The following is a 14,866-nucleotide window of genomic DNA, read 5'->3' as shown; positions in this document are numbered from 1 at the left end:
CTTCCTCTAAAAGTCAAAAAAACCATATTTTTTTAAAAAAATGATCATTCAATTTAGCAACATGGAGGTCAGTGGTGACATGGATAAAAGCAGCTCACATGAAGTGATGAGTACAGAGTTGACTGGGGTGGTGTCAGAAAGAATAGAATGAGGAAAAAATCACAAGATACGACAGCAGCTGGACGTAACTTTGCTATAATGTGGAGCTGAGGAAGGTTGGTCGCAGGGCGAAGAAAGTGGTAAGAAGAGAGACTTCACACTGTGCTTTGAGGTGGGAGAAAAAACCGGCATGTCTGTGGGCTCATGTGAATGATCTGCTATACCAATGACACAGAAAGGGAAAAACCTGTAACAGCAAGCAAAGCACTAGTGAAGACAAGATGGGACGGACGGACTCAGTTCCTGCCCAGAAAGAAGGATACATGGGTGCAGAGATGTGCAGGTGGCAAACATGACGGGAGCTATGGAAGTCATCGACTGTCTGCTTCAACCTCTTAGTCAAAGAGCAGAGAGATCGCCAGTGCAGAGTGCGGGTGACAGAGGTTTTAGAGGAACATCTGCAACATGAAACAGACAGCAAGAGGGTGGAAGAGGGCTACTTGGGGTAATACGGCACATGTGGCATGCAGTAAGAAGGGAGGTTGCCATGCAACTGGAGGTTGGTAATCATGATCTTAAAGTGACACCAGTGAGAATGGTCACAGATTTTTTTTCTAGACACTGACTGCACAGGTACAGGCAGAAAGTTGAATTGTGATAATGAATGTCAACTTAGCAAAACTAGCCTAACAAAATGGGATAGTTAAAGAATTGAGGGAGCACTTATAAGGGCTGATGATAGTTATTGTCCTTGAAATTTAAACTGAGTAAGGAGTAAAAAGAAGGTATGGGTGGAAGGAGGGTCAGTGAAAAAATGGCTAGGATTAATGAGTTGAAAGTGCAGATTCTTGACACGTAGAGAAAATGTATTCAATAGCAAGGGGACCCCTCTAATTCCTGCCCCATTGTTAATAGTTAGATTCTGGGCTAACTGTTCTATTCTTTCTCCTCCAAAATGAGTTATGATTCTTCTATGTTCTATTCCTTTTGAAATATCTAACTTATTCCAGTAGTAGCTTCACCATTTTTAAAATTTTTGATTTACAAAGTTGTTTTATACATTATACATTTTTAATCAATTCATGTTAATTTGTCCAAATTGTGTTAACTTTTCAAACTTACCAGCTACTTGTATAGGTAAAACCAACGAATGGCAGATGGTGGCCAGAAAACGCGGTGTGTGTCGGTGGGGGCATCGTCTCCTACAGGGGATAAAAACATCTGGTAAGAAATAAACAACCACGGCCTGTGGGCTGGACTGTACATATTCACTGTCAATCGGTGATATGGGACTGTCCAATTTAGAACCACTGAAAAGTTTGGAACAGATATTTAGGTGATATAATATTTAGACCATAAACATTGCTATTGTAAAATTCTAATAAAATGAAAATAAAGATGAAAAGTCTGATATTGAGTAATTTTTCAGGTAGTCCATATTTGCAAACTTGCCTGATCACTAGATTTATCTGTAACCCAATTGATAGTCGCAGAACTAAATTTAGCACAGTGGTCGCCAACTTTCCGGACCTCACAGATCACCAGCGGTCAGTCCGAGGGCCTCCGGTTGGCGGCGGCTGCTTTGACGGACATGTCCATAGCACATGAGCCCAGGTTCCCCACACACACATTCCCAGCGGGGACTGAACACCGGATGCTCATCTTCTTCCTTCGTCTCTCAGACTGTAAAGTGTTCTCTGCAGGGTCTAAATGCCCCGGGCTTTTCATTTTTGTGCCTTTTGTGGATGCTTTTGCTGTTAAACTGGCCCCCATAGTACTCAAGTGCCATCGTTTGTTCCTAAGCAAAAAGGCTGTGTGATGTGTCTCACCAAATGCTGTGTGAGATAAGCTTCCTTCAGCCTGAGTCACAGAGCTGTTGGCAGTGAGTCCAGTGTTAATCAACCAACAATTTCTACTAAATAAGGGATCTTGAAGTAGAAACACAGATAAAACAAGGTTATGTATTTATCGGTTGACAAACATGTCTTGACCACAGGCTCACAGGATCCTAACCCTATTTTCCTTAGGGGCAATGGTTCAACATTCATTATTAGAGTGTTACTGAATGTAACTACTCTACGTAATCAGAACTGATTTAATTAGGAATGATTCACAAATTCTGTTAGCAGTAAATATAATTCCTATAAAAGAGCACTGATGTGGAAAAGTCTAATTCTTTTTTTGTGAGATTCAGAGAGGAAAGTATAAGAGAGATTCTTTTTTTTACTGAATTTATTGAGGTGACATTGGTTAATGAAGTTATATAGGCTTCAGGTGTACAGGTCTATAATACATCATCTGTATATGGTGTTGTGTGCTCACTACCCCAAGTTGAGTCTTCTATCATCACTGATGCTCCCATTACCTCCTCTATCCCTTTACCCCCCTTTCCACCTCTGATAATGACCATATTGTTGTCTGAGTTCGATTATTATTATTATTATTATTATTATTATTACTAGAGGCCAAGTGCACGAAATTCATGCATGGTGGTGGTGGGGGATGTCCCGCAGCCCAGCATGCACCCTCTCCAATCTGGGACCCCTAGAGGGATGTCTGATTGCCCAATCCAGGTCTTCTGGCTCCCAAATTCTCACCTGCCTGCCTTCCTGATTGCCCCTAACCACTTCTGCCTGCCAGCCTGATTACCCCCTAATCACTCCCATGCCAGCCTGATAGATGTTTAACTGCTCCCCTGCCAGACTGTTTGCCCCCAACTTCCCTCCTCTGCCGACCTGGTCACCCTTAACTGCCCTCCCCTGCAGGGTTAATCCTCCAACTGCCCTCCCTTGCAGACCTGGTCCCTCTCAACTCCCCTCCCCTGCTGGCCATCTTGTGTCCACATGGGGGCAGCCATCTTGTGTGTTGGAGGGATGGTCAATCTGCACATTACTCTTTTATTAGATAGGATTCCCTTCACCTTTTCACCCAGCTCCCCAATATTCCCCCACCCCCAACAGCTGTCAGTCTGTTCTCTGTATCTATGAGTCTGTTTCTATTTTGTTTGTTTGTTTATTTTGTTCACTAGATTCCACATATAAGTGAAGTCACACAGTATCTGCCCTGAATATGGTACTTACTGAACAGTGAAAAGTGATAGAAAATTAATATAAAAATTCTTAGTGCAGCCGAAACCGGTTTGGCTCAGTGGTAGAGCATCGGTCTGCGAACTGAAAGGTCCCAGGTTCGATTCTGGTCAAGGGCATGTACGTTGGTTGCGGGCACATCCCCAGTAGGGGGTGTGCAAGAGGCAGCTGGTCGATGTTTCTCTCTCATCGACGTTTCTAGCTCTCTATCTCTCTCCCTTCCTCTCTGTAAGAAATCAATAAAATATATTTAAAAAAAAATTCTTAGTGCAGAATTAAAATCATAAAAAATAATTGAATTTAAAAAGTCAAATTAAAAAGGCTAAAAAGGCAAAAAAATAAAAATTTTATGTTCTTAGTTTTACAAATTCTACTTTGATAAAACAGTGGGGTTTAGGGCAGAGGCTGAGAAGCTGTGCTGGCCAGTTTCAGTACTTCCCACAGCTAAAGAGGGTGGGATATTGGCTAACCTGCTGGGCTGCCAGGAGCTTCAAACAGGGCTACCACCTCAGGATGGGAAGGCTGTAGATTTCCCTTACCCATTCACTTCCCACCAAGTCTGCCGTTTCGAGTGGCAACACCACTGGGCCTGGGTACTGAGGTTCCCAATCCAGGCGCCCCCTCGGCAGCAAAGCTGCTGGTTTACAAGGAGCTGCAAGCTAGCAGCTCGCCTGCCCCACCCGAGCTGGGGGAAGGGAGCAGCTGTTTTTAACCAGGTTCAGCGGTTTTCATGAACAGGTGCTTCTCAATGTATTTACCTTGGATTAATTTGTCAAGCCTTGACATGGTTATCTTTACCAATTTTATCTAATTTAATAGTGATTTTAAGGAGAGATTTGCCATCACGAAGTCCACTTTTTTAAGCATCTAATTTGTCCTTTTCTTAGGAAATGTAAGGACATAACTAATCTAAGAAGTAAACTTTGCATTTTAATTTTGCTCCTAGTCATGAATAACTAGGTTGGCCTCCGTACACTCTTTGAATTTGTGAATAAATGCTAGAAGCCACACTGTCTGACTGGTCACTTATAAGCTGGTCCATGAACTGCTTCATAGCCACGTTAAAAAGAAACGGGGACCGATCTTCACAGCGTCCTACTCACAGAATTCTTCAAACAGTCATCGTCCACATCGAAGTTCGATGTGTCTGTTGGGCTGCTGACTTCTGGAATATAAGGTGCTTCGCAGTTCTGAATATTGTCCCAATCGATGCCGCTGAAAAATGGGTGTTTCTTAAAGTCTTCTATTCCGTTTTGACCGAGTCGATGTTCTCTGCTACAAATGAGCCTTCGAATGAGATCCTTGGCGTTCTCAGACACATCCGTCAGCTGAGGCGGAAACTGAAACCGCTCCTAAATAGAGAGTGATAGAAACACATTCTGAATCACCATCTAGCTAACTGTAAGTAGGTTAACATTTATTTTCTTGAAAATATATTTTCTTTTCAGAATATCTATAAGAGTACACTGACACAAAGTACAGATACTGAAGAAAATACAGAAATAAATGAGAAAAGAATGTCTTCCTAAACAATTTGAATTTCATATGTGACTAAGTCATACATGCACTGTAGTAAGAATAAATTAAATGCCAAAATACCTTAAACTGCTGTCAGAATCAAGAGAACTCATTAAAAATAGAATCTGCCTGGATATTTCAAGAGTACAAATGGTTCATAAAAGTCACATACTAATGATTAATAATAACAAATATTTTTGAAAATGAAATATGTACTTGACACTATTCAAAGTGCTTTATTCATTTAACCCTCACAGCAACCCTCTAAGGTAAGTGCCACTATTCTCCTAATTTTTACCGAAGAGGAGACAAGGGCACAGGACTCAAGCAATTCGCGCGAGGCCAAACGCTAGTAAATGGAAGAGCTGGGATTGGAACTGAAACCGCCCTGACTCCAGCGTCTGTGTTCCTAACAGACATGTTACAGCACAATGACGCTCTCTGAAATGCTTTACTGCTTTCTGCAACTCTGTAGCTATTCACTATCTTTCAACTCATCACTATTTACCAGAGTATCTCTGCAACCAGGTAGAAGAGCATGAATTCTATAAAACTGATTTATATGCATGTGAAGCAACGAACCACAAATGCATCTGTAGAACCAAGTAAAAAGAATAGATTATCGATTTTGAGGATCCAAGATGGCTGCACAGGTAAACACCTAACCGCAGCCGCACACAACAATTTCAATAAAATGTAACTAAAATATAAAATGGACATTCCCCAGAACTACAGGAAAGTCGACTGACTGGAAATTCTACAACAAGAAGGAAAGAGAAGACCAGAAGGAAAATCAGAGGAGCTGTAAAAGCTTAAGGTACAAAGACACGGTGCGCGGAGAGGACAGAGCCGGAGAGGAAGGGGCGGCCGAGTGCCTGGATGGCGTTCCCTAGCGGGAAGGAGATAAAAGCTCCAGACTGTGCCAAACCCCAGACCCGACAGTGCTGAACCCCAGTTCTAGACCAGACCCTGGGGACCCAGGCTCATACAGAGGGAGCCTGGGCTGTGAGGCGGAATCCCAGGGGAGCGGCGAAAGACAGAGCCCCCAGAGGCTCGCACACTGCGCGCAGAGGACAGACTGTTTACTCTGCTGCCAGATTGCCCTAGCGGGAAGGAGACAAAAGCTCCGGACTGTGCTGAGCCCCAGTTCCGACTGCTCTGAACCCCAGCTCTAGGCCAGACCCCGGGGACCCAGGCTCATACAGAGGGAGACTGGGCTGTAAGGCGGAAACCCCGGGGGAGCGGCGAAAGGCAGAGCCCCCAGAGGCAGGCACATTGCCCGCAGAGAAGGGTCGGTTAGCTGTGCCGAGGGAATACCCTGGTGGGAAGGAGACAAAAGCTTCAGACTATTCTGAACCCCTCTTCCAACTGAACTGAATCCCAGTTCCAGGCTCATTGGGGGAGAGACTAGACTGTTTGGTAGCAGGTGAAACTCGAGGGCACCTCACTCTCAGAGGTGCTTGCAGCGAGTACCGAAGGACCCTGAGAAACACTGAGACTCAGGAGCCGCATAGGGCGTGGCTGACGTGGTTGACCAGGCTGTAGGCTCCGCCCCATCCAAGCAGAACACAGACTTTTAAGGCTACCATTTCAGAGAAGCTGCGAAAATGCCGAGACAAGGAAATAGATCACAAACAAAAGAAATGGAGGACAAAAAGCGACTGGATATAGAGTTCAAAACCACGCTTATAAGGTTTTTCAAGAATTTCCTAGAAAAGATCGATAAGACCTATGAGGATATGAAAAGAGATCAACTAGAAATAATAAGGAATCAACAAGAAATAATAAGGGATCAATGAGAAATAAAGAATACATTGTCTGAAATAAAAGATACTATAGAGTCCTAAAAACAGAATGGAATATCGCAAGAATCAAGTCAAAGATTTGGAACATAAAGAGCCAGAAGACACTCCTCCACAGAAGCAAGAAGGCAAGAGAATCCAGAAAGTTGAAGATAATGTAAGAAACCTCTGGGACAACTTCAAGCGAACCAACATCAGAATTATGGGGGTCCCAGAAGATGAGAGCAAGATATCGAAAACATACTGAAAGAAATAGTGACAGAAAATTTCCCCCACCTGGTGAAAGAATTAGACTTACAAGTCCAGGAAGCACACAGAACTCCAAACAAAAGGAATCCAAAGAGGACCACACCAAGACAAATCATAATTAAAATTCCAAGAGCAAAAGACAAAGAGAGAATATTATTGTAAAAGCAGCAAGAGCAAAGCAGGTAGTTATCTATAAAGGAGCACCTATACGATTGTCAGCTTATTTCTCAACAGAAACCATGCAGGCCAGACGGGAATGGCAAAAAATATTCAAGGTGATGAATAGTAAGAACCTACAGCCAAAGATAATCTACCCAGGAAAGCTATCACTCAGAATCGAAGGCCAGATAAAGAGCTTCACCAATAAAAAAAAAAGCTAACGGAGTTCATCACCACCAAACCATTGCTGAAGGGGGTTCTTTCGGAAGAGAAAGTAAATAAAGATAAAAACTATGAACAACAAATACGTAACTATCAACAAGTGAATCTAAAAACCAAAAAAACAAAACAAAAAACTGATGAACAATAGTAACTGTTGAATATAATAGAATCAGAGGTATGGAAGGGGAGTGAACTGATGATTCTTGGGGAGAAGGGGAGAGGGGGATGTGGGAAGAGACTGAACATAAACTGTGCACCTATGGATGAGGACAATGAGGGGTGGGGAAGGGGCGGAGGGTGGGGTGGAAACCTGGTGGAGGGGGGGGGGGGAAGAGGAACATTTGTAATAATATGAACAATAAAGATTTATTTTAAAAAAAAAAAAGAATAGATTATCATGCTCCTTATGGAATACTCCTAATCACAATCCAAGTTTTTTGCAATTGTTCACAATTTTCTGAGACCGATCAATCAAAACCTTCCTTTTTTTTTAGTATATGTGCTGCCGAAGCGAGCACTCAAAACCTTCCTTTTTTTTATTTTTTATTATGAACAATCTATTTCCATTTAACTTGGTATTAAGGGGATTAAAGTTTTATTAATTCACTCCTGCTGTGCATCTGGATTATTTTCAATATTTTGTGATCATAAATAATACTAGAACAGGCATTTTGGCACATACACCTTTATTCTACTGAAGATTTCCTGAGGGCAGGTTACTGCAGCTGAAGTTGCTCAAAAGTTTCCAACATTTAATCAACCAAAGACCTTTTATCTTAACCCATGAACACAGACAATAGGGTGGTGAAAGCCGGGGGCAGGGACGGGGGAGGGGGAGAAGGGAGGTGGGGACAGGCTGTAGTGGGTCAATGGGGGGGGGGGAGAAAGGGACATATGCAATACTTTCAATGATAAAGATTTAAAAAAAAAAAGTCCCAACTATTTTTAAAGACTCTAGATGCATACTTATAAACTTCTTGACGGAAAGGTTACATCAATTTATATTCCTATCAATAATGTCCATCTAGCCCAGCCAGCACGGCTCAGTGGCTGAGCTCCGACATATGAACCAGAAAGTCACAGTTCAATTCCTGGTCAGGTGACATGCAGGGTTGTGGACTTGATCCCCAGTAGGGGGCATGCAGGAGGCAGCCTATCAATGATTCTTTCTCATCATGGATGTTTCTATCTCTCTCTCCCTGTCCCTTCCTCTCTGAAATCAATAAAAATATAATTGACAAAATAATGTCCATCTCACTGGGTTATTTATAGTACGAAGTACAATTTTTCTTTTAATCTTTATCAATTTGACAGGGGGGAAAGTATCTCATTCTTATTTTAATTTGCATTTCATTTATCACTGTAGTAGTAATGATTAAAAAATATCTTAAGATTTTTGTTATTCTACTAGAAACCATTTAATTTCCTACTTATTACCTTCTTAATATCTACATTAAATTTATTATATATATATATATATATATATATATATATATATACTATTTACATCAATTTGAAAAACAGCGAAGTATACTAACTTTGTGATTCATGATTTTTCCGTATGTCTCCACCAGAGATTCTGCATAAAACGGTGTTTCTCCATAAAGCATTTCGTACATACAGACTCCCAGCGACCACCAGTCACACTCGGGGCCGTATCTGCCTTTCCCATCTTCCATGGCTTGGAGGATTTCGGGAGAGATGTAGTCTGGAGTGCCCACAGCCACAGAGGACTGCACCTGAGGAAATCCACACTGTTAGCAATCTGCTATACTGGGAACAAATCATTAAAAAGTACTACACATGTGCTTACAGTATCTCAAAACTTTAATTTTGTCATTACCTGAATTTAGTTTCCTTATACATATAATTTAAATTTTACATAATCTTCATACTAATAGTTCTTCAGATTTAATAATACTATCGAGCCTTTATTACAGCTGTTACTGAATTGACACATTTAGGGTAACAATACAGGATAAAAACCACAGCCAGAAAATTCAATATTTAGTTTCAAACATTCTTTTTTTTAAAAAACTAGTATTTTTTGCCGAAACCGGTTTGGCTCAGTGGATAGAGCGTCGGCTTGGGGACTGAAGGGTCCCAGGTTCGATTCCGGTCAAGGGCATGTACCTTGGTTGCGGGCATATCCCCAGTGGGGGGTGTGCAAGAGGCAGCTGGTCGATGACTCTCTCTCATTGATGTTTCTGACTCTCTATCTCTCTCCCTTCCTCTCTGTACAAAATCAATAAAATATATTTAAAAATAAAATAAAAATAAAAATAAAAAAATAAAAAACTGGTATTTTTTTTTGCATTGGAAGAAGTTCATAATTGATTCATATATACTTATGTCTACCTGCCTTTGTTCCATCAGATATTGTTAGAATATTTTTATTATTGAAAATTTGCCTAACATGTATATATAAAAAAATGTTTACAATTAGTTATGGGGAAAAACTGCTCAAAAAAAACCCTGATACTTATGTGTAACCTGGAGATCATTTTAAATAACTTAATGGAAACCTAAGGAAATAAATTAAAATGATGTCCTGTAAACTACTTAATAATTTAAAAAATTATATAAAAGAAAAAATATACCCTTCAAAAAATAAAGTTCCGATAGAGAAAAATAGTTGGACATATAATTAAGGAAAGTTTGATGTAAATTAGAAAGTGATAGCTAAAAATGATCTTGGGAATGATTTTGTAAGAAGCTTTCAATTAAAAGAAAATTGGTTCCTTATATGATTTAAAAGAACATACCAAAAAATAAACATCCTCAAGGCAGAATTCTGGTTAATATTCTGAATTTCCTGGACTAAATCACCAGCCTTAGTAACCATTAGAATAGACTATCTTTGGCAATACTGAGATTAAGCAATTTGAAAACTCGTCTGTTCCAAACTCTTAAAAATACTAGATAAAATGTAACAAGCTTTTAAAGTAAACATATACATGAGCGTTTTACAAAAGAACTCTTTGGGGCCAGTAATGAGGAAATGGCAGAGACCTGGGGGGGGGGGGGGTAAGCATTGAAGCGGGAGTGGGGTTGGGACTGTTGGTTTCCATAGTTACTGGATTTTAGCGTGAGGACAAAGGAAAGGCCTTGAGCACGCATGAGGTTTTAGTGAGAGTACCCATGTCATCTTTACCCTAGAGTGTATGCTGCAAACAAAAAGCTGAATTTCAAAACCCTGCCCCTCAGCAGAGAAAAGAAATCTACACCTTATGTCCCATGTCCCATGCCCCATGTCACATGTCCCATGTCCCACCGCCTGGCATTCTGGTTCCCGGAGCTTCTGTGGTCCACAAATTCTCAGCCAACAAACGGGCAAAACTCCTGGCACCGTATCAGGTGCCCCGGGAGGCCTGGCATAACCACCTTAAAGCTCCTTGGAGGCGCATGCTCACAAGGGGTCACACAGAATTCTCACTCGTGAAAGCCCCCCGAAGGGAGCTGCCAGCCCAATCACATAAACTCGGTGAGTCAATATCCCCTTACAGGCAGCAGTCAGAAATCTGAACAATACAGCCTAAACTCCTGACAAGTATCAGTTCCACTTCCTGAACTATTTTTAAGTTTATGGCATTTTATTTATTTATTTATTTATTAAATATATTTTATTGATTTTTTTACAGAGAGGAAGAGAAAGGGATAGAGAGTTAGAAACATCGATGAGAAAGAATCATCGATCAGCTGCCTCCTGCACACCCCCCACCAGGGATTTGCCCGCAACCAAGGCACATGCTCTTGACCGGAACTGAACCTGGGACCCCTCAGTCCACAGGCCGACGCTCTATCCATTGAGCCAAACTGGTTTCGGCTGGCATTTTATTTTTTAATCAAAAGCATAAGAATAAAATGATGAAAAAATCAAATCAAATAGAAGTTCTAGAAATAAAAGTCATTAAAATAACAAATAAGTAAATATGTGAAAGATATGAAAATATAAATAAAACCAAATACACTATATACACTGTTGTTAAAAACTACAGAGTACTAAAAGCTAAAAGATTAAAAATATTAAAGAATAAAGAAAGATTACCTAGCAAGGAATGAGAATGAAACTGACAGCTGAATTATTAATATTAACGTAGTAGTCAGAAGAACATGGAACTGTTTCTTCAAAGTGATGAGACAAAATAATTGCAAAAATTATATTCCCTATCTATCTCCGTACATTGTGATACAAGAACGAGGGTTAGATGAAGACATTTGACACAGACTGAGTGCACTGCCACATGCAGACCCTTGCAGATGAACAGCAGCACTAAAGAACACACTTCGTAAAATAATTTAACCCAGATGGAAGCTGTGATACTAGAAGCAATGGTGAACAAAGATATTAGTAAACTTTGTAACTTTTACAATTAGCAAAATTGTGAACAAGTTATTAGTAATGAGGAGGAAAAGGTGGGAATGAAGAGGAGGAGGAGGAGGGGGTAGGGAGAGGAGGACGGGAGGAAGCGGAGGAGCAGCAGAAGGAAAAGGAGGTGGCAGAGGAGGAGACTACTTGAACACTGAAAGGAGGTGAAACAAGAAGCTGTCACAAAGGGTGCAATTAGGATCGAAGTGGCCTAATATTTATTTTTTTACACACATCTTTATTTACTTTTTAATTATTATTTTTAATTGCGGTAAAATACTCATAACATAAAACTTACCATCATAACCTGAGGGGTTCCAGGTTCAGTTCCGGTGTACAGTTCAGTGGCATTAAGTATGTTTACACTGTTGTGCACTTATCACCAACATCCATTTCTAGAACTGTTCATTGTTCAAAACTGAAACTGTACCCATTTTTAATTTATTTATCTTTTAATGGATACCTGAGTTACTTACATTCCTTGGCTAACCTATATAATAAAAACCTAATATGCTAAGTGTCCAGTCAGCCATTCAACCAATTAAAGTGTAATATGCCAAGGATATGCTAAAGCCGCTCAACCACTCACTATGACATGCACTGACCACCAGAGACAGACATTCAACTGGCCAACCAGTCGCTATGACATGCACTGACTACCAGGGGGCAGACATTCCAATTGGTAGGTTTCCTGGGGTCCCTGAAAAATTATTTTCTCCCATTCAAAGTTTCCTTTTCACTAAGCTGACAGTCTTTTAATGCACAAAATTTTTACTGATGTCTATGTATCTCTTTTTTCTTTAGTTGCCTGTTGTGTGGTATCACATCCAAGAAATCAATGCCCAATCCAATGTGACAAGCTTCCCCTAAGTGTTTCCTTCTAATGTTAGTTTTAGCTCTAACATTCAGGTCTTTGATCCATTCTGAGCTTATTTTTGTATCGTATAAAATACACTAAGTTTCTTGTTTTAATTAGGAATATGGTAGGAAACATTAACACTAAATAGATTTTAGGTAAATTATAGATTAAAAAAATTTAAGATAAACATTAAAATATTTGAAATAGAATGTATAACTCCAAAGAAGTAACAAAAAATAAAAGCAAAACTAAATTTGACCAAGCCAATAGAACAGGGGTCTTCAAACTGCGGCCCGCAGAGGAGTCTGATCCGGCCTGCCAGGTTTTTTGGGCAGTGAGCGCAGCCGAGGTGTTACAGTAGGAATTAGTAGTTCATATAGTCCGGCCCTCCAGCTCTCTGAGGGACCGTGATCTGGCCCCCACTTTAAAAAGTTTGAGGACCCCTACAAGGCAGGAAAGAGGGAAAAACAAAACAAAACAAGCATGTATGTAAACAAAAAAGCAAGCAAAACCTAGAGTAACTAGCACAATAAAAGGTACTAGTAGAAATAAATACACCTACAATCACAGAATTCATAGACGAAATTCACCTATTAAAAGATAGCACTATCACACTACATGACAAATAAAACCAAAATCAACATTATTTTTTAATCCTCACCTGAGGATATGCTTTTTAAAATTTATTTTAGAGAGAGGATGGGAGAGGAAGAGAAAACATTGATATTAGAGAGAAACATTGATAAGAGAAACATTGACTGGTTGTCTCCCATACACGCCCTGACCTGGGATTGAACCTGCACCTGGGTATGTACCCTGACCGGTAACTGAACCCACAATCTTTGGGTATATAGGACAATGATCCAACCAACATAGGTATCTGGCCAGAGCCAAGTAACTTTTTTTTTTCTTTTAAATCAGCAATAATCTGTTTTAAATGGATGCATCTAAACATAAGGACACTAAAATATTAAGAAGGGACAGAAAAGGTCCACAAGGTAGGTGTTAAACAAAATAAAGTTAAGAAAGTATCCTATATAATAAAAGAGAGACATGTAAATTGACCCTACCACCACTACACTCACCAGCCAATCAGGAGTGAACATGCAAATTAACCCAACAAAGATGGCAGGTTAATTTGCATACACAAGCACAGGGCAGAGAGCAGAGCGGGAGAGCCAGCAGAGAGTGGAGCAGCTTGGGGAATGTGGTTCTCCAAGCCGCCAGACAGAGAGCAGAGAGAGAGAGAGCTGGTGGTTTGGAGGATTTGGCAGAGCAGGAGGCTGTGGGATGGAGACAGAGCAGGAAGGGGAAACCCGTAGCGTGGGGAGCACCAGGAATTCTGGGAGTAGTAGTTCTGGTGGCAGACAGATCTAGACACTAGAGCAAAGTGAGCCTAGAGCAAGTTACTGTTGGGCTGGGAATGGAGGGAAAGCAAAGGTGAGAGACATAAGTAAAATCCGTGTCTAGGAAAAATTAAAGGGAAGATATCCTAAAACTTCCAGGAAATTTTCACCAATGAAGCAAAGAAAAAAAGAAAGAAAAAAGAAAAAAAGCCTGTATTATTCTGTGAGCAACAAACCAAACTGGGTTGGGTCTCAGACAATTCGCTCATATGATTGCAAACACAGACAGAAACTCCCGGATTGGAGAGGGCTCCCCTGAGGTCTCCCAGATTGGAAAGGGTACAGGTCGGGCCGAGGGATCCACCCCCTTTGCACGAATCTTCGTGTACCAGGCTCCTAGTATTAATATAACTAAAAACGGATTTTAAGAAAATCATTAAAAAAGTTTTTTAAATTTATTAACTTACATAAAAATCACCCTGTAATAACAATTCTAAGTAACAACACAACTACAAAAGAGTTGTGAAGATATTGATGATTACAGGGAAAATTAATAACAACATCATATAGAGAGAAATAAAACTGGTAAGAATATAAAATATTTGGCCAAAACCAGTTTGGCTCAGTGGATAGAGCGTTGGTCTGTGGACTGAAAGGTCCCAGGTTCGATTCCGGTCAAGGGCATGTACATTGGTTGCGGGCACATCTCCAGTGGGGGGTGTGCAGGAGGCAGTTGGTCGATGTTTCTCTCTCATTGATGTTTCTAGCTCTCTATCCCTCTCCTCTCCTCTCTGTAAAAAAAATCAATAAAATATATTTAAAAAAAAAAAAGAATATAAAATATTTGAACCCGTTAACAATTTTAATCTTATGGACATATATAAAATCCTTGACCCAAAATTAGAAAAAAAACATTTTCTTTTCAATAAACTTGTAATACTGGAGAACCAAGATGTTGGCATAAATACCTGAAATTGCTGCCTTGCACAACCACTTCAAAACTACAACTGAAAGACAAAACAGACATCATCCAGAACCACAAAAGGTAGGCTGAGTGGAAATTCTACAACTAGAAGGAAAGAGAAAAGCACACTGAGACTCAGAGGAGCTGCAGAGTGCAGACGTACGGAGGCGCATGCACGGAAAGGGCTGGAAAC

General features: G+C 40.4%; 1 protein-coding gene across 11 annotated transcripts in view; it reads right to left on the bottom strand.

Annotated features, from left to right (window-relative positions):
• Window positions 1-14,866, bottom strand: part of CDC42BPA (CDC42 binding protein kinase alpha) — a 182,350-nt gene that overhangs the window by 86,104 nt on the left and 81,380 nt on the right. For all 11 annotated transcript variants that reach the window (XM_084868837.1, XM_084868828.1, XM_084868829.1 and 8 more), the window contains exons 7-9: window positions 8,674-8,874; window positions 4,289-4,537; window positions 1,222-1,301 (exon numbers count right to left, since the gene is read on the bottom strand). In XM_084868837.1, the coding sequence (XP_084724963.1) occupies window positions 1,222-1,301; window positions 4,289-4,537; window positions 8,674-8,874 (530 nt within the window). The remainder of the gene's footprint in view (window positions 1-1,221; window positions 1,302-4,288; window positions 4,538-8,673; window positions 8,875-14,866) is intronic.

Source organism: Pipistrellus hanaki (assembly GCF_964339955.1).
Source record: "Pipistrellus hanaki genome assembly, chromosome: 20".
In the NCBI taxonomy this organism is placed as follows: Eukaryota; Metazoa; Chordata; class Mammalia; order Chiroptera; family Vespertilionidae; genus Pipistrellus; species Pipistrellus hanaki.
The sequence above is the reverse complement of the archived record's forward strand: the minus strand, read 5'-3'. Positions and strand labels throughout refer to the sequence as shown.